This window comes from Delphinus delphis, chromosome 2 (genome assembly GCF_949987515.2).
Source record: "Delphinus delphis chromosome 2, mDelDel1.2, whole genome shotgun sequence".
Taxonomy (NCBI): Eukaryota; Metazoa; Chordata; class Mammalia; order Artiodactyla; family Delphinidae; genus Delphinus; species Delphinus delphis.
In genome coordinates this window covers 125541831-125562074 of record NC_082684.1, presented here as the reverse complement: position 1 = coordinate 125562074, position 20244 = coordinate 125541831, and the positions used below count along the sequence as shown (strand labels likewise).

Genomic DNA, 20244 nt, shown 5'->3' with positions numbered 1-20244 from the left:
TCCATCCATCCAAGCACCCATTTGTCTATCTATTCGCCCATCCATCCATCCATCTACCCATATATCCATCCGTCCAATCATCCATTTGTCCATTAATTCACCTATTTACCCATCTACCCATCCATCCATCCATCCATCCATCCACCCATCCACCTGCCCACCTGTCTGTCTGTCCATCCATCCCAGATCTGTGCTAGGGCTGGAGCATGCAGTTTCACCACATACATCAGGAGGCCTCATGGCCAGACATGGGCAGCAGTGATGGGGGTATAGGCCCAACTGGGAGGGGGTTATGGAGACGAGCCTGGAGCAGAGAGACCTTTCTTCACTCCTGTTTTGGTGTTGAACATGAGAGCCAAAAGTCAACTGTGACTCTGCTCAGTGGCCCAGGAGGTTGCAGAGAGGGTCTCAGCTCTACCCTGGGCATAGCTGGAGAATCCCAATATCCTTCCCTACTTGCTCCAGCTCCTTGTTCCCAGGGTGCAGGGAGCAAATTTGAACTGGGGGTGGGTCCTGGTTCTGTGCTCCCCCTCTCTCAGCCTCTTTTTCTCTTTGTTCAAACAGCCTCTCAGCCTCCATAACCTGTCTCATCTAATGGTGAGCAAGTAAGCTTTTCTTTTATAAAAGGTTAAAGAACAAAATTGATTACTTTCATCACAAATCTCAGGATAAGTTCTTGATTCTTGCTTTTCATGCCTGTTTTGCATTTGATAAGAGCATGGGTTTATGTTTGTGGTCAGTTCCAAGTTCAGATCCTGGCTCTGTCCCTTCTGGGCTGTGGGATGCTGGGAACTGACTTAATTTTCTGAAACTCAGGTTTCTGTCATTGGCCATGATAAGGACAGCTTTGCAGCCCTGCTTGACGCAGAACATAACACATGTGCTCAGTAGACGACATGGCTCTAATTCCTGCCTGATGATGCTATTCTTCGCCATCTCTAGGGAATCCTTATCCTCTAAGAAGGCCAGCCCTCCCTGCACGAGTGTGGGAAAATGGTGTGAGCACTCATCCCACGAGGGCTGGCCTTTGCTCCCCGCCTGCTAATGGCTCAGGTCTGGGCACTGGTGTCATGGGCTCCAGGCAGGAATGCCTCCCCTGGGGGTGTGTGGAGGCACAAGTGCTTAGCTCCGTGCCTGCTGCTCCTGGATCTGGCTCTGTAGGTACACACAGCCCCAAGTGGCCAGCACTGAGCTAGGGTTTGGAAAAGAATCAAAAAGAAGCATTGGGTTGGCTGCACCAACAGGATACTGCAGTCTGAAGGGGAGACAATATAAAACATACACAAGTCCTGCATGAGCAGGGTGCAGGACAGGGCTATGTGCCCAGTGGTGCATTCTGGCTGGAGGACAGAAAAGGGAGTCCCAGGGAACCAAAAAGTACCTGGAAGATTATAAAAAGAGGGCTTCAGAAAACAATCCCATGAGGTTGTTTATGAACTCCTGGACTCCCCTCTCCCCAACTGTGAGCTGTGCATGCGTGGATCTGTCCTAATCAGTACACCAAAGGCTCTGACGACTTACTGAAGAGACCCCCGCCCAGGTCACAGACTGCATCATGTGAAGCTTAGCCAAATAGGACAGCAAAGGCTTTGAAAACCACAGCCCAGAGAAGGCAGGTTGAAAGTTACAGTATGAACCTACCTGATAGAATTAAAAAGTCAACATTTTTCTTAGATTATAAACAAGACTCAGAGTCTCATAAGACCCAAAATGTCCAGGATGCAATCCAAATGTACTCGACATATGAAGAACCACAAAAATCTCAATGCCCAAGGAAGAGAACAATCAAAAGACACCAACTCTGAGTTGGTAGATATCGCAATTATCTGACAAAGATTTTAAAGAAGTCATTATGAAAATGCTCCAATATGTGATGGAAATTTTAGAACCTAAATATACAACAATTGGAAGAAAAAATTCACTGAGTGGACTCAACAGCAGATTGGAGATGAGAAAGAAAAAGGGTCAGTAAATCTGAAGATGGATCAACAGATGACCCAATCGAAGAAGAGGGAGAAGAAAAGATTGACAAAATGAGGATTTCAGTGACTTGTCAGTCAACACCAAAGGTGTAATACTCATGTCATGAGGGTCCAATAAGGAGAAAGAGTACCGTGCCCCTAAAAAGAAAAAAAATATTTAAATAAATAATAACTGAAAGCTTCCTAAGCTGTGCAAAGATACAAACCTGTAGATTTAAGAAGCTCAGAGAACTAAAGAGGATAAACCTAAAGAAATCCATGGCCAGACACAACAAAATCAAATTGCTGAAACCTAAGGACAGAGGAAAAATGTTGAAAGCAGCCAGATAAAAGTGACACTCTCAACAGGGGAACAATAATTCGAATGACTGTAGATTTCTCATCAGGAACCACTGGAAGCCAGAAGAAGGAGAAACAAGATTTTTAAAGGATGTTAAACTAGAATTCAATATCCAGTAAAAATATCCTTCAGGTATAAAGGTGAAATAAACATATTCTCAGATGAAGAAAAGGGGATTCATAACCACCAAATCTCCCTAAAAAAATTAAAGGAAAATGTTCAGATTGAAAGAAAATGATACAAGAAGAAATGTTGGAATATCAGAAATGGAGGAAGCACAACAGAAACAGTCATGATCTGCATACCTATTAACAGACTATCCTTTTCCTCTTGAGTTCTTTAATATATATTTGAAGACTCACATTAAAATTATTATATTGGCTGGTGGGGTATTTAAAGTATGTAGATGCAATACATAAGAAAATTAAAACATAAAGGAGAAGATAAGGGACCCATATAGTGACAAGGATTTTGAATTTCACTTGAATTCCAAAAGGGATTGCTTAAAGTATGTATATTGTAATTACTAGAGCCACCACTTTTTTTTTTTTTTCGGTACGTGGGCCTCTCGCTGTTGTGGCCTCTCCCATTGCGGAGCACAGCCTCGGGACCCGCAGGCTCAGTGGCCATGGCTCACGGGCCTAGCCGTTCCGCGGCATGTGGGATCTTCCCGGACTGGGGCACGAACCCGTGTCCCCTGCATCGGCAGGCGGACTCTCAACCACTGCGCCACCAGGGAAGCCCTAGAGCCACCACTTAAAAATTACATGAAGAGATGTTAAAATCACAAAAGTTAAATTAAAATAGAAACTTAAAAAATTCAAATAATTGAAACAAGGAAAGGGGAACATAGGAACAAAAAAAAACACAAAAAGAAAAAGAGAACAAATAATAAAACGAAAAAGCTAAATTCAAGCATGTCAATCATTACATTAAATACAGATTGTTTAAATGCAGCAGTTAAAAGATAGAAATTGTTAGAATCAATAAAAACTATTTGCTGTGTTGAAGAAACTCACTTCAAATATAATGATGTAGGTAGGTTAAAGGTAAAAGGATGGAAAATTACAGATCATGAAAATTTTAATCAAGAGAAAACTAGAGAAACTTTATCAATATCAAGCAAAGTAGACTTCAGAGCAAAGAAAATTGCCCCAGATAAAAAGAAATACTACATAATGATAAAAGGATAAGATTCAGTAAGAAGATAGAATAGTCCTAAATGAACGTGGATTTAACAATAAGACTTCAAAATACTTAGAAGAAAAAACTGACAAAACTGAAAGGAGAAACAGAAACAGCCACAAGTATAATTGTAGGGCTACAAACTTCTCTCTTGGTAACTGAAAGAACAAGTAGACAGAAAATCATCAAGTGTATAGAAAATTTGAACAAAACCATCAGTCGATTGGATCTAACTGACATCAACAGAATACTCCATCTAACAAGTACAGAATACACATCTTTTTAAAATGCACATGGAATATTCACAAAGATAGACAATATGCTTACTCCTTAACAAAACTGAACACATTTTAAGTAATTTAAATCATACCAATTATGTTGTCAGACCATAATGCAATTAAACTAGAATTAGTAAAGAAAGACAACAAAAACATATTACACAATACACTTTTAAATAATTCAGTGGTAAAAGAGAAAGTCTCAAGGGAAATTAGAAAATATTTTAAACAGAATGAAAATAAAAATGCAACGTATCAAAATTTGTTGTATGCAGCTAAGCAGTTCTTAGAGGGAAATTTATAGCCCCAAAATGTATACATTATAAAAAAGAAAGATCTCAAATCAATAATCTAAGCTTTCACCTGAACAAAGTAGAAAAATCAGTGTAAAATAAACACAAAGCAAGCAGAAGGAGGGAAACTCTAAAGATAAGAGCAGAAACCAATGAAATTAAAATCTAAAAGTCAATAGGGATAATCAATTGAGACAAAACTGGTTCTTTTAAAAGAACTTTAATAAAATTGATAGAACTTTAGCAAGGTTGACCAAAAAAAAAAAGAGAAAGACACTAATTGCTGAGTCTGAAAAGAAAGGGAATATCACTGAAGTCCCTCCAAGATATTTATAAGTTAAAAAAAGGAAAATTACAAACAATATTATGCACATAAATTCAACAACTTAGATGAAATGGAACAATTTCTCAAAAACAACAAGCTACCCAAACCTACTTATTTGTTTTCTGTAACTATTAAAAAAATTGAATTTATAGTTAATAAACTTCTGAAAAGGAAATGTTTGGTTGCAGATGATTTCATAGGTTCAGTGAAGTCTACCAAACATTTAAAGAATAAATATTACCAGTCCTATACAATCTCTTCTAGAAAATAGAAGAGGAGGTAATAGTTCCCAACTTGTTTTATGAGACTAGCATTACTCTGATACCAAAACTAGACAAAGACAGTAGTATATAAAAAGAAAACTACATTCCAATAACCTCCATGGTCACAGATGCAAAAATTCTCAACATAATATTGCCAAATTGAATGAACAAAATAAAAAGTTCAGTACACCAAGAGAAAGTGGAATTAATCCCTGGAATTCAAGGATTCCCTGCAATGGAATCCCTGGTTCAATATTCAAATATCATTCAATGCAACCCACCACATTAATGGTCTAAAGACAAAAAAAATCCACATGATCATATTAATTGATGTAGAAATGTATTTGATAAAATTCAGCTTTCATTAATGACAGAAACTCTTGACAAAAGGAATAGAAAGAAACTTCCTCAACCTGATAAAAGATACCTACTAAAAACCTATAACAAACATCATATTGATAAAAGATTTCTGACTAAGACTGATAACCAGGGAAGGGTGTCCTCTCTCACCATGTCCACTCAACATCATACTAGAAATCCTAGTTAGTGCAATAAGTCAAGAAAAAGAAATAAAAGGCATAGAGATTGGAAAGGAAGAAATAAAACTATCCCTACCCATAGATGATATGAATGTCTATGTGGAAAATCCCAGGGAATCGACAAAAAACCTCTTATAGCTGATAAATGAGTTTCGTGACATCACAGAATACAAAGTCAAAACAAACATCAAATCACATTTCTATAACTAGCAACGAATAATTGCAGACCCAAATGAAAACACATACACATGTGCATGTACACACACACACACACACACACACATTTACAATAGCTCCAAATGAAATATTCAGGTATAAATCTAATAAAACATGTATGGAACTTGTGTGATGAAAATTACAAAATGCTAATGAAACAAATCAAAGAAGATCTAAATAAATGAAGAGACATATAGTGTCTCCCTAATACATGGAAAAAGATGTGTAAGTAGACTCAACATTTTAAAGATTTCAATCCTCCCGAAATTCACGTATAGATTTAATGCAATACCAAAAAAAATCCTAGCAGGATAGTTTTCAGATATAGATAAGGTGATTCTATAAATTTGTATGGGAAAGCAAGACAAAAAAAAGACCAGAAATATTGAAAAAAGAGAATAAAGTTGGAGGAATGATGCTACCCAATTTTAAGACTTATTATAAAGTGACAGTATCCAAGAGGGTGATATTGTCAAAAGCATTGACACATATTTCAATGGAACATAATAGAGAAACTCCCCTCAAAACCTATATAAATATTGCCTATTGGTTTCTGAAAAAGGTAAAAGCAATTCAGTGAGGAAAGAATAGTCTTTTCAAGAAATGATATTGGAAAGTCGGACATTCATGTGTAAGTAAATGGAACCCTGATCTGTTCTCCATCACTATAGTTTTGCCTTTTTGGATAATGTCATATAAATGACATCATACATACAACATATAACTTTTTGAGACTTGATCCTTTCATGCAAGTTGTTGCATGTATCAATAGTTTGTTTTTAATTCATGAATAGTATTCCATAATATTGATGTACTCCAATTTGTTTATCAATGGACATTTGAGTTATTTCCAGTTTTTGGCAATTATGAGTAGAACTTCTATAAACATTTTACATAGAACTTTGTGTGAATGTACATTTTCATTTCTTTGGGGCAGATTTTCTCAATCTTGGCACTACTGAAATTTTGGACCAGATAATTCTTTGTTTTGGGGGGCTGTTTTGTGCATTTTAGAAGGTTTAGCAGCATCCCCGGCTTCTGCTCATTAGATTCTAGCAGTATCCAGCCCACCCTCCAGTTGTGACAACCAAAATATCTCTAGACCTTGCCAAATGTCCCATGGGGGCAAAATCATCCCTGGTTGCGAACCACAACTCTAGGGTAAATACTTAGGAGTAGGACTGCTGGGTCATATGGCAAACGTATTTTTAAATTTACAAGAATCTGTCAAACTGTATTCCAGAGTGGTTGTGTCATTTTACGTCACCAACAATGTGATGTAAAATTTGCTTTGCATTCTCACCACCACCTGGTATTGCCAGTATATTTTCTTTTCGACCTTCTTACAGGTATGTAGTGGTTTTAATTTTCATTTCCCTAATGGGGTCTACATTGTATTCTTCAAACTGAGAGGGTCCTGGTTTTCTCCCTGCCTCCCAAGAGTATAGTGACTGTTGGATATTGCTTGGTAATTTAAAATAATTCCTCTCATTAATTCATCATAGAACTAATGCTTACAAAGGTTTTCAATATTTGGCAAGGAGGAAAGGGAGACTCAGGGAGGCTGAGTTGGAAAATGTCTTTCTGTACATTCACAGAGAAAGACAACTGATGGTAAAGGTTTAGTCTGTTGTTAATGAAGGCTGGGATCTGAAATGATACTCCCTTGAAACACATCCTGGAATTGGACTAGAAAACAAAGAGGCCTTATTCTATCACTCACAGAAAAGAGCAAGAACCCAATTCTCTATAAACAGAGACAGAGGCTTCTGAGCCAAGGGGTAGGAGGAAAAGCAGGGACCAGGGAACCTGGGAGGCAGAATACCTGAATTTGAACTATGGCTTTTCCACTCAGTAGATTACACTGGACAAATCATTTTTATCCTGAATCCAAGTTTCCTCATACTTTAAATGAGAGTTACAATCCTTATCTCACAGGGTTACTGTGATGGCAGAATGAGATAGTGTGTGTGCAAATGCACAGCACATAGCAGGCAATTAATACATGTTGAGTTAATGAATAAATCTTTTTCAGAGCCTATAAAGACAAAGTAAGAAGTTGAATATATTTAGTCTTTGATTTTATATAATTGTTTTATTTTAAATTAGCCAACCTGGACTGAGTGTCAGGAAGCTGATAGCTTTCTGTCTGACTTATTTCCTTTGATGACATCATTCATTTCATGAATTTAAAGTTAGAATTTTATACCCAGACAAACTATCCACCAAGGGTGAGACAGAATAAAGACAGATTCAGATACGCAAGGACCCAAAAAAGTCTATTTGCAAGTACACTCTTTCTTGAGAAGCTATAAAGCTTGTCACAGTGTATGCTCTGGGAAACTGCAGGGTTCTGGACTCAGGTCTGGGTCTGCATTCCAGCCCCAGCAGTTACAAACTGGAGGTAAGTCAATTAATCTCTCAGAGCATTAGTTTTCCAATGTACAAAGGAGGATGATGCCTAATTTATAAAGTGGAGATAAAGGGTGTAAGGTGGTGACACTTAGGTAGTATGTAAGGCAGGTAGGTGCCCAGTAGAGGTTCATGCCTTCCTCTCTCCAATCCTCACTGTGTCCAGTGCAATCCTATAAGCTGTTTTTGTGTTCCATTCCCAGAGGTCCAGGCTCTGGAGGTCAGGCTGCAGAGTATACAGTGACATATAAGCTCATAGGAAGGATCTGCTCTACAGTCAGAGACTCCTGAAAGCCCCTAAAAGCTCCAACGTTTTCAAGACTCAAAGGAATGAATTTCTAAGGGTGGAATATCAGACACTGAGATGAGCAAGTGTGAGGTGAATGTGATAACCACTACACTATGGACAGTGAGATGAACCAGTGGAAAGTCAGGGAAAAGGAACACATTTCAAGTATTTGGGATGGGCCTTTACAACATACCATATAGGCAGCAGGCAGGCCAGCTCACAGGCTGAGTGTGACAATGTCTTAATAAACATTATTTTTACAGTTGTATAAACTTCTTTCCAAACACTTTCAAACCCATGATTTCACCGCCTCATCCCAACAGCATCAGAGAATGTGACTGATTGCTTTCATGGCCACAGAGCCTTCTTACTGCTGTGTGCTTGTCTATTTGCAATGTGACCTTGCCCCTCCTCTTACTAAGGATGGAGTCTCTTTCTCTGCCCAGAGGCTGGCTCAGCCATGGGACTTGCTTTGGCAAGTGGGACATTAGTAAACACGATGCAAGCAGAGAGTTGAGCCGCACCTCCACAATGGGGGCTGCCTCCTCTTCCTGCTCTGATCCATGTTGTAAGGAGCCTGAGCCTTCTCAAGGATGAAAGCCCATCTGGACAGAGGCCCAGCGAGAGCCAGAGCTGTGAACCAGGCCATCCTGGACTATGCAGCCCCACCCACACCAACTGCCAGATGCTGCAGCCCCAGGAGCAGCTCCAGGCAATTCCAGACCAGACTGCTGGCCCCCAGCATACAAGCAAATCCAGTGGGTCTGCTTTAAGCCACCCAGTTTTGGTGTGGTTTTCTCCACAACCATCAAAAACCGATACAGCCTGGCAGGGACGTCATTACCAAGTGCATTTTACATCTGAACAACACGGACGTTCAGAGAGCTTGGGAGACGGGCCTGAGATCACACGCCCAGCCTGGGACTCTAACCCAGGTCATCTGAGTCTGGGCCTCTGGTCGGGGTCCACCAGGCATCCCCCCTTCCTAGTTCTCAGTTGCCTTGAAACCAGATGAAGCACCCAGAGGCCACCACTAACTAACTGCTTTCAGAGATTTTACCGGTTTGGGAACAAGTAATGGATTCCTCCCGTTGCACACACCCCCTCTTCCCGCAGTGTCCAGCATGGGGGGGCAGCGCTGCACGTGCCAGCCGGTGACGGACAACTTCACCTCAGCACTGCTTTCCCTGCAGACCTGCATGACTTAGGCTGGACTTATTTTCTTCTCTCCTCGGTGTCTTCCTTTTCCTTCTGGGGAGCAGCCCTCTTGCCCATGGCCCCACTTGCAGCCCTGGTGACGGGCGAGCCTAGTTCACCTTTGGTGGAGGGGCTGTAAACCCCAGCAGCAGTGTGAAGGAGGTCACACTTCACACGTCGTGCCTCAGAGGGTCTCTGGAGGAGCAGCAGCACAGAACGTCTGATTTCTCATTTTAGCCACAGAGAAACATACACGTTTTGATTTGCAAGTAGGAGCAGCAGAGACAACGGGTCCTGTAGTTCTGAGTGCGCCTGCGTGGAAGCCCCCGCCTCTGCCTGCTACGGCTCTCACCATGTTTGCCGCGTCTGCGGGTGCAGGTGCCACCCCATCTTTCTCACGCATCTGAACTCAGCAGGGAGCTCACACTGGCCTTGCCTTCCTGAGGTCTTGGAGGGCATCCCGCTCTGTGGTCACCAGTCCTGAGCAGCCTGTCCACGGTGGCTCTCTGGCTGGTGGCCCGCCCTGCCCAGACCCCAGCCTGGTCTCCACCCTTCTCCGTGGTCAAGTTGTGGACAGGCATCCCTGCCTCCAGGGTCTCCTGCTGGGGCTTGGCCAGTGAGCCTGGGAACCGGCCACTGCGAGTCGTGCAGGAGGAAGGCAGGAAGCAGGCCAAGCGCATCCCTGGGTCTGGCCCTTGGTCCCTTCCGGCCTCTTCAGATACTTAACTTGGTTGCTTTCTGGAAAAAAAAATGATACTGGGCCAGTGTCCATGCTGGGAGCCGCAGTGTGGCGTCTGTCTCCATCTGTCCCAGGGCCAGGCGGCCAGGGGCAGGCTGGGCAGGAGCAGTGCTTGCACTTGTCACTCACCATGGTGGCCAGGTTCCCAGGGCGTGGGGGGAACACGAGGAAAGCCACTGTAGTTTTTCTCGCCATTGTACCTGCAAATGCACTCATTTGCCCAGCTCTCTCCTTTCCTCAGGATAAACTCTGTGTGGCCTTTCTGGTCACTTTTCCTAGTTCTGTTCAGGGGGCTATCACATCAGCCCTGAGCTGAGCCCACTGCAGGCCTAGCCGGTTCTTCTCTGTTTCTCGCTTCACCTCCTCCCCATTCTCTGGCAGCACCTGTGCCCCCTGAGGGGCCAGCGCAGGCCAGACAGGAGAGGCCAGAGGGCAGCCAAGGCCATCTTGGCTCTCCTCCTTTGGGTGCCCGCTGGGCTTGGGGGAGGTCCTAATGCTGACTCCATTTCCAAGGACGTGCTTTTGCAGGTCTTCAGACCTCCCCCCAGCTGAGGGTCTCTGCGCTCCATTCCCTGGACAGAGGAAGTGGTGCCCCAAGCCAATGGCTGCGCCCGCCCTTCAGGCCTGGCCTCTGGGCTTCTCCCTCATAGGCAGAGTCCTGAAGGCAGCGTGGCCCAGGCCTCCTCCCAGGATTCGCGCTCAGTCTCCGCAACCCTGGAGCCCCAGGGATGCTCCCCGTCCCTCCGCTCAGCACGAGGAGGGGACCCTCTTCCCTTTGCCAAGAGAAGACAGAGGCAAAATGCAGAGATGCTGACAACTTGCTCAAGAAAAGTCTCTCTTTTGGACTTTTGCACCCCAAGAGAAGGCGGACCCCCCAGCAGGGGTACACCTCCTAGAAGGAGGAAACAGTCCTGTTCTCTGTGGTGTGACCGCATAAGAGCTCTCCAGGGAGGAGGATGTGGGGAGGTCCCGTGAGAGTGACTAAAAGCCTCTGTGAGGTCTCTCTCACAGAGCTCAAATGTTACCATAGTAACGTGTCAGAACCAAAACAGCCTTGGTTCTAGAAGCTCCCCACCTGTGTCTGGGATCTACCTGCTGCTGTGGGTCCAGGTGACTGTCCGGAGCCCACACACAGCCCTGCAGACTGCAGTTATTGGGCCAGAAAACCCTGCGCCCTCCACATATATACAATGGGATATTACTCAGCCGTAAAAAGAAACAAAATTGAGTTATTTGTAGTGAGGTGGATGGACCTAGAGTCTGTCATACAGAGTGAAGGAAGTCAGAAAGAGAAAAACAAATACCGTATGATAACACATATATATGGAATCTAAGAAAAAAAAGAAAATGGTCATGAAGAACCTAGGGGCAAGATGAGAATAAAGACACAGACCTACTAGAGAATGGACTTGAGGATACGGGTAGGGCGGAGGGTAAGCTGTGACAAAGTGAGAGAGTGGCCTGGACATATATACACTACCAAACGTAAGGTAGATAGCTAGTGGGAAGCAGCCGCATAGCACAGGGAGATCAGCTCGGTGCTTTGTGACCACCTAGAGGGGTGGGACAGGGAGGGTGGGAGGGAGGGAGACGCAAGAGGGAAGAGATATGGGAACATATGTATATGTATAACTGATTTACTTTGTTATAAAGCAGAAACTAACACACCATTGTAAAGCAATTATACTCCAATAAAATGTTAAAAAACAAACAAACAAAACAAAAAAACCCTGTGCCCTGGCTTGGGAGGGCATGGGGTGGGGGAGGATTGGAGCCCCTGGGACCATTTAAAATCCAGGAGAAACCAGACATGGGGCTGGGACACCACCTGCAGAGCATTTCTGTGCCATGATCTGTGCAGAGCGACAGGCAAAGGGATCCTCCCGAGGCCCTGGCACGTGTCAGAATCCTGCCTGCACCTGGGGTTGCCCACCCAGCACCTCTCACGGAAGAGGACACTAGTGGCCAGTATGATGCTTACCTGCTCCCCAAACCTTCTGGTCCAAGTTGCATGGAGGGAACTTAAAGAGACCAGGGCGGGAGTTCCCTGGTGGCCTAGTGGTTAGGATTACAGGCTTTCATTGCCGTGACCTGGGTTCAATCCCTGGTCAGAGTTGCGTGTTGTGGCCAAAAACACTTCCATCTTTACAACTGAAACCAAACTAATGGTGAAGGGGTCCTGCGAGGAGGGGGACATTTGGAGGCACAGGGCAGCTACCATCGGGTTGGCAGGTCTCAGCAATGCCCGAGCGCTGGGTGAGTGGTCAGCTGGTCCAGCATCTTCTCCCCCGACCCCGTATCCTCAGGGCTTAAGGAGTGGGAGAAAGAGGAGGGGACAGTAGGGGACACAGCCGCTGCCCATCACCTAGGGGCCTCTATGTGGTGGTCCTGTCTCGACCTTGGCAAACCCGAGTCCCTGTGAGGGGCGACAGGGACAAACAGATGTCGTCTGCTGCCTGCCCCCACTCTCTTGCTCTGAGTCCTCTGGGGCCCCAGGGAGCAGCAGCAGTGCCCAGGCCATGGCCTTAGGAGTCAGATGACCCGAACCAGCCATGTGACTGTCCGTCAAGTGCCTCCTGGATGGGAGGACTCGGGGGGGGACACAGTATATGGTGACTGTGACCTGTTATTCTTATCATTACTGCTATCATTCCCCACATCTTCCCCACCCTGGAAGAGTCACCAAGCAGGATCCAATGTACCAGCGTCTACAGAGCAGCAGGGGCTGGAGGGACAATGGGGAAAAGGATGGTGAGGAACCCTTTAGACGCATACCAGGCAAGACTCAGCAGTGTGGGAAAGTAGAGAGCAGGCCTTCAGGAATGGATTGAGTCTTTAGGATATTTGTCCCCAAATGTCCTAAACAAGACAGACTTTTGGTTTTGACAAGTCTCCCGATTAAAACAAAGTGACAGGGAATTCCCTGGCTGTCCAGTGATTGAGACTTTCGCCTTCTAATGCAGGGGGTGCGGGTTCAATTTCTGGTCGGGGAATTAAGATCCCACAGGCTTCGGGGCCAATACAACAAAATGTAAAACAGAAGCAATATTGTAACAAATTCAATACAGACTTTAAAAGTGGTCCACAGAAAAAAACACAAAAAAACAAAGTGACAAAACAACCCTGTAGGAATAGTGTTTACAGGTTCCCTTATCATCTCTAAGCCTTGTCTTTGAAGGGCCTCTGTCTGGTGCCGGCCTGGAAAGCGCTAGGTCCTGCTGCAGAGGCTGAGGACCCGGATGCAGAGATGCATGGGGGCAGGGTAGGGCCTGGGATGCACTGCCTGCAGGGGCTGTCTGGAGCCTCTGATCCTTTCTTGGGTCTCCCGGCTGTCAACAAGCATCCTCTCTTGTGTTTGGCTGAGAGTTCTTCTGGGGGGTGACAACCTGGCCCTCGGTTTCGAAAAGTTGGGGCCAAAGGGGCTGCAGCTGCCCTGTTGGCTGCACCTTCATTCCCACGTGGGGACGGTCCAGCCGTGTCTGCAGGAAGAACAGCCGCTGCCCACGTGTGCAGAGCAGTAGAGCCTGGGTGCCAGGAACACGCAGGATGTCCCTGGAGCCCGGCTGGGAGACGCTGGGCTCGCCTAACTATCTTTTGTTTCACTGTGGCTTCTTAAAGCCAGAAATTAGATGTTCAGATGAAAAAACCCAAATCAGCAGCCTGAGGCTTCAGAGCCTGGTGAGTGCGTGGGCAGTGTGGGCCCTCCCGAGGCTGGCTGGGCAGTGAGTCCCTCCCTGCTGTGGTGTCGGGGGGCACATGTGAGCTCATGAGATGCACACGGGGACTGTGCACACTTTCGCCCAAACATCTGGCAGGGTCCTGCTGTCCCGCCTGCCCCCCCCCCCCCACCACCTGCCCTGCATCCTTGGTAGAATCTAAGGTCTGAAGGCGGGAGTCGTTCTCATGTCGCCCCCAGCTTGGGGGTCCCGCGTCCTCCCAAACTTCCTGTGCCGCTGGGGGTGGGGGCACGGCCGGGGCAGCACTTACCCCCCGCCCGAGCCGCCGTGCTTGCTGATGTGCGTGCGTGGCTCGCTGGAGGCCAGCTTCAGCAGCTCTGTCCACTCTCGCTCCCACTCTTCCTCCGTGTACACCAGCCCTGACTGGCGCAAAGGGGGGCGGGCTCAGGAGGGGGCGGCCACCCCTTACCCCCCCATCCAGGTGATCCTGGCCGAGAGCCTCACCTCCCGGTTTTGTCAGCCCCTGGGCCTGGGGCACCTGTTAGTGGCCGAGGACCATCCCCATTTGCTCTGACAGAATTTGTTCAGAACCCCCAATCTCCAACCTCCATGCCATTGGGAGTCCACCCAGCAATAGGGGTCATTCCCAGGGGTGAGAACGACCAGTGTAACCTGTACGCGCACCGGGCAGGGCACCGACCACTGACACGTGCGTAGGGACCCGGGCAGACCCATCTTCAAGGGCTTCCAGGCCAGCGAAGGGCCAGTGCTCACCGAGGTTCAGGGATGAGGATTCCCTTTGGACTGAGCACACACACTGGGGCTGGGGCCGTGGGCCGTGCCAGGGCCAATCTGTGGCTGCACTGGCAGTGACCTGACGGGTGACCATCTAATTCACCATTCAGGTCGGGACAGCCTTGCGAGTGAAGGCGATTGGTTTTCATAATTACACCAGGACGGGTGGGGGAAATGGACGTCTGGTCGCTGTGGGCAGGGCCTGACTGTTGCAATGGGCTCCTCTTTAGTAGATCTGAGTGGGGGACGGAGCCATTGCTGCTGATCTCACAAGACATACTTGGTCTCGGGGCCCAGATCCGGACCCCACCCTGGCTTTGGCCACGCATGGTGTGGTCCCGGCTCTGCCACGCCGACAGGTACCTACCTCCTTGTTCTGCTGCGTCTGCTGCCACCTCCATCTTCGCTTCAGGGCCTCCCTCTCGGCCCCCGTCCTCATCATGGTGTAGAGAGCTTTCCGCAAAACCAGGTCCCGGTCGTGAAAGCCCCACATGCCTGCAGCCGGGAGGCCCGTGAGGGGCAGAGGAGAGAGGAGGGACGTGAGGAGGAGGGGGCCAGGCCGGCAGGCGCTGAGACCACCACCGCCTTCCAGCCTTGGCCCCTGCAGCTGTGTGAGCAGACTAGCTCAGTAGCCAGCTGTTCAGTTCTGACGATTAGCAAGCAGCTGCCCTCTGTGCTCCCTTGTGATGTTTCCCATGGATGCAGGCAGCGGTGAAGGAGCACGGCCCCTCCTTAGAGCTACAACAGTTTCACTAAGTGCTGCCTGTCTCAGGGGCCCTTGGCAGGCTACCCTCAACCTCTCAGGTTTGCTCTGAGGGATATAATGTTTGTGGTTCGGGCCTTGTGTTTGAGTGGGAGAGAGCCTGTGGGGACAATCGGTGATGTGCCCTCACACAGGGCCCAGAGCCAGGATGGCAGTCAGACTCCGGCTTCTTCGGGGGTCTGCCGCATCTGATGTCTGTGGCCCTGAGGCATCTCAGCACACATCTGGGGCCCCCGGAGAGCACCTGCTTCTGAAGGAAGTGCCCCTCCCGGCCTGTGCCGGGTGCCCAGGGGTCAATAAACACAAACCAGCATCTCTGAGTACGCCTTTGGCACAGCTCAGAAGTGGCCAAGAAACCCAACCGATGGAAGAAGCATCGTGAAAGAGAGATGCAGCTCTGGCTACAGGGAGAGAGTGGGGGAATTCATTCATTCATTCATTTGTTTAATTGAATCCCATTAATTCCACCTAATTCCATACTTATTTCACAGTAGGGGTGAGGCACCATTCTGAGTGCTGGGAATATCCACAGCAGCAACCAGGACAGACAATTCCTAAAATCCCACGGAGCCCACATTGAGGGGCGGAGAGGCAGGCATCGAATTAGCATGGAACACCCTATGTTGTGGGCAGCAGCACCGTCGGGGGGATGAAGCAGGCCAAGAGGGCAGAGTGGTGGGTGGTTTGGTCACGGCGTGAGTGGAGACATTGGAGCAAAGACTTGAGTGGTGAAGGACGGGGCTGAGTCACAGGAAGAGGCCAGGGCTGGCCCCGAGAGGCCCACGTGGCATACTAGGGAGGGAAAGGTGGCTGGAGCTGGGATGGAGGGGAAGAGGTGGAGACTGGAAAGGTGGACTTGAAGTGAGCTGGGACCCCCTGGAGAGCTTTCAGAGAGCAGTGACCTGCACTGACTGCTGATCAAAAGCCCAAACTGGCTGTACATCCTTTAGTGCAAAGACACGCGGATAACCTTGGGCTGCTGTGGGCTTTCTGTCCAGGGAGGCTTTGGTCTTTTTCTGCAGCACAGGCGGAGGGAGGTGGCTATCAACACTCCTTTTATGAACAGGCTGAGCTGAGCTTTCTCATCCCTCAGACCTGCCTGCAGCCTCCTCCCAGGCAGGGCAAGTCCTGGGTCCAGTCTACAGGCCATGGCTCCTTGTTTGGGTCTCTTTTGCAAAGAGGGTCTCCTTGTCCCATACATGTTTGCCCACAAGCCTGACCCCAGGATTATCGTCATTTCTATGTGTGCCCCACACCCTAGGTCAATGCCAGGGCTGGTCAGCAGGTCCATTAAGCACTGCTGGTGAGTGTGGCATGGCCACTTCGGGCAGTCCTGCTCCTGTGGGGTTCAGCAATTTAAGTACAAAAGGGGAACAAAGTACTGGGAGAAAAGAACCAACAGGCCACGAGTCCCAGGCTCAGTCTTGGCCTAGCCTCTCTTGCAGCTGGAGTGAGGGCCACCTGCAGAAGGCTTTCTCTTCCCAGGCAGACCTGGAGGGCCTGCTGTGCTCATGGGGAAACACATGCCATCAGACAGGACCACAGTGGCGTGTGGCCAGCTGGTTTGTGGCCTTATCCACCCATGGTCATGCCGGGGACAGTGCCTCTGCATGCTGCAGTTTCAGAAGGACAAAGGCATTTCCATGCCTGAAACTTTGTAAAGAGGCTGCTGGTTGACACAGAGGAGAGATCTCTTCTTTCATTTTCCTTCTCCAGGTTTTATACAGAACAAGATGAAATAAGTTCCATAAGAGGGAGATAGTGAATACATTATGATGGAATAGGACACAACTAGCAAAAATATGTTTTTGAAGAACAGCATGGAAAATTCTCAATACAATTTTAAGGGAAAAATGTTGGATTCCAAACTGTGAGCACCGTGAGGTCCTAATTTCACTGGAAGAATAGACAAAAGTGTGGAAGACAATATACCAAAATGTTAAAAGCAGCCATCGCTGGGCAGTGGGATTGCTGATTGTTATTTTACGATGATGAATGTGGAGTCAACAGACAGAAATGCGTTAGTTTTGAAAGGGAGGAGGTGGGTGGGTACCCTTGTCTTCCCCATCACTCCTTGTCAAGCCCATGGAATGTGGGATGTTCCCTTTGCTCTTGGGCTCCATCCTCCTCTGGGCATCTCGGGGCCCTTTCCAGGTCCCCTCATTACCCTCCAAGCCTTTTCAGGCTCATCTCAGCCCACCTCTTACAGAATAGGCCTCACTACAGGTCTGAAGCAAGGTCTGGGGCGTCCTTGCTCTGGGACAGAGCATCGGGTTAAGGTCATGTTTACCTGGGGAGGCGAGTTTGACCAACAAGGACCATACTCTCGTCGGAGGGGCCCACCCCTGGAGAGGGTCCTCATACTGCAGGACTGATAAGGCGCCACTGGCACTGATACTGGGGTCCCCGGCACAAATTCAGTTCTGCCTGTGTTGTAAGCCTGGGTCCAGAGGGGTTAAGTGAGCTTCCAGAAAGTCTACCGTGACCTTCCATCATCCAAATATTGCCACCCACACTTGTGCATTTGCTGGTATCGCTTTTTGTAACCAGGAAGCTCGCATCTCCATTGGAGGAGGTTGCTGACCTCTCTGTGGTGTATTCTGACTGTGCCGTGTTATTTACCCAAGCAGTACCTATGTCTGTCTTTTTGTCAGTCTGAGTGCATCAGCTGCAGTCAGTGTGCTGGCCCCAGACCTACCCAACCTCATGCACTGCTCCCCAGACTTCCTGCTCGAGCCCAACAGGGCTTAGCCCCGACCCCAAACACCATGTTAATTTCTGCCTTTCTGCTTTATCTATGTGGTCTCCCTGCCTGGAAGGTCCTTTTTTTATAGTCTTTCAAGTTCTTCAAGTCTCAGTAAAATCTCACCTCCTCCAGGAAGTCCTCTTTGATTGCTCTAGATCACGATGTCTAATGCCCATCCCTGCAGCTCTGCTCAGGCCTCGTTCTATCAGGACAGGTCTTTTCTCGTGTGTGCTCTATGTCCCCACCAAGCCTGCCAGCTGCTTGACAAGAAGGGCAGGAATTGTTGGCTCCATCCCTTGGGGATTCTTCCAGATGACAGTAATGCACGTGGCTCTACTTAGTATATGATTGTCCTTTAATGACGCACAGAGCAGGCCTGGGCACTGCCACCCTCTGTCTACACTGTGGGGCTTACCCAGTGAGGCAGCGTGTAAAAGGCAGTTCCCGTCCCCTGTCGTGGCCAAAGGAAGAAGCCGTTTACAGCTCGTGCACACGGTGGACCACCAGTTCAGGCGACCTGGAACAGAAGCTCACGTTTAGAATCCCAGGACAGGCAGGGATGTTTGCTAAGTAAGCTTAAACATTGGCAGATGATTTTCTAGAGGATTCTAGAGAACTTCATTGGTAAGGTGGAGGGTTATGGTTACTTATTCTCAAAAAATATATAGATTTTTTTCCTAAGATAAAAAACGGCCAAATTCTCCCATCAACTAGCAAGAAACTCAAGACTAAAGCCTTCTCTCCTTGAATCTGGGAACACATTTTACACAAAATGTAAAATTTTTCTTTGTGTAATTTCCTTGAACACAGTTTCCCCTCCCAAAAGTTATTTTTCTAAAAAAATACCATCCTTCTTTGTTGATGCATACACACCTTTGAGAGTATGGTTTATATTTAATTTTTTTAATTGACGTATAGTTGATGTACAATGTTCCAGGTGTACAGCAAGGTGGTTCAGTTATACATACATGTGTGTATATATATATATATATGTATAATTTTTCAGATTCTTTTCCATTATAGGTTATTACAAGATATTGAATATATTTCCCTGTGCTATAGAGTAGGTCCTTGTTGTTTATCTGTTTTATATATAGTAATGTGTATCTGTTAATCCCAGACTCCTAATTTATCCCCCCTTTCCTCTTTGGTAACCATAAATTTGTTTTCTGTGTCTGTGGGTCTATTTCTGTTTTGTAAATAAGTTCATTTGTATTATTATTTTTTTAAGATTCTACATATAAGTGATGTCATGTTATATTTGTCTTTGTCTGACATTGTAGCTATTTTGGTAAGTCATGTTAAATTTCATCAACACATCTCGAGACTTCTGCTTGCAGGAAGACAGAGTAGACATCCTCTCCACTACCCTTTCTACTAACTACAACTAAAACCCCTGGACATTACGTATAAAACAACATGGGAAGACTGAAAGGTGGAGAAGAGAAGGCAGACTGGCTAGGAACCTCAGGACTTGAGGCACAACCTGGTGGTAGGTGCCCTGGGTTCCTCTTTGCCTCACAAACCCCAGAGTAGATGCTAGAGAAGGTTACAATCTGGAAATAATGGAGGCTGTCAAAAAAATCATGCTCTCTCTAGTCAGAACACCAGGAGAGGGGCCTCTTAGCCAGACAGCCACTGCTTAGAAAACAGCTGCTCTATTCCAGCCACACCCACAGAACAAACTGTAGCCCTCCCACCACTCTTCTAGCAGAGGCCGAGTGGGGAGCTGAGACTTCATCCTTGCCAGGCTGCCATGAGTCACTCTCTACCCCTCCGCCACTGCCAGGTGGTGCGGAGTCAGCACTTGAACCCTGCTCGATGGTAATGAGGATTCCACCCTTACCAAATGGAGAACTTATGGGGAGCCTGGACTTTCACCCCAATCTGATGGTGATGAGGTTCACCCACTACCGCCCAGCAGTACCAAGAAGCCCATGCCACATTAGGTTCCAGCAGAGGCAGTGTGGAAAACCTGTACGTCCACCCCCATCTGATGGCTGTGAATCAATGGTGTCCTACACCTAATGGAATGGTGTCAGAGAAGGTCTGCTAAAACACAAGATTTAAATGATTCAGAGTCTTATAACTTAATACTCAAAATATACAATTTTCAACTGAAAATTATTTACACCAAGAACCAGGAAGACCTCAAATGGAATGAGGAAAGACAACTAACCAACACCAACACAGATGACACAGATG

General features: G+C 47.0%; 1 protein-coding gene across 3 annotated transcripts in view; it reads right to left on the bottom strand.

Annotated features, from left to right (window-relative positions):
- The window catches only part of LOC132419776 (OTU domain-containing protein 7A), a 392208-nt gene that overhangs the window by 30969 nt on the left and 340995 nt on the right, over positions 1-20244 (bottom strand). For all 3 annotated transcript variants that reach the window (XM_060003662.1, XM_060003661.1, XM_060003663.1), the window contains 3 exons: positions 18455-18556; positions 14898-15025; positions 14046-14158 (listed from right to left, as the gene is read on the bottom strand). In XM_060003662.1, coding sequence (XP_059859645.1) covers positions 14046-14158; positions 14898-15025; positions 18455-18556 — 343 coding nt within the window. The remainder of the gene's footprint in view (positions 1-14045; positions 14159-14897; positions 15026-18454; positions 18557-20244) is intronic.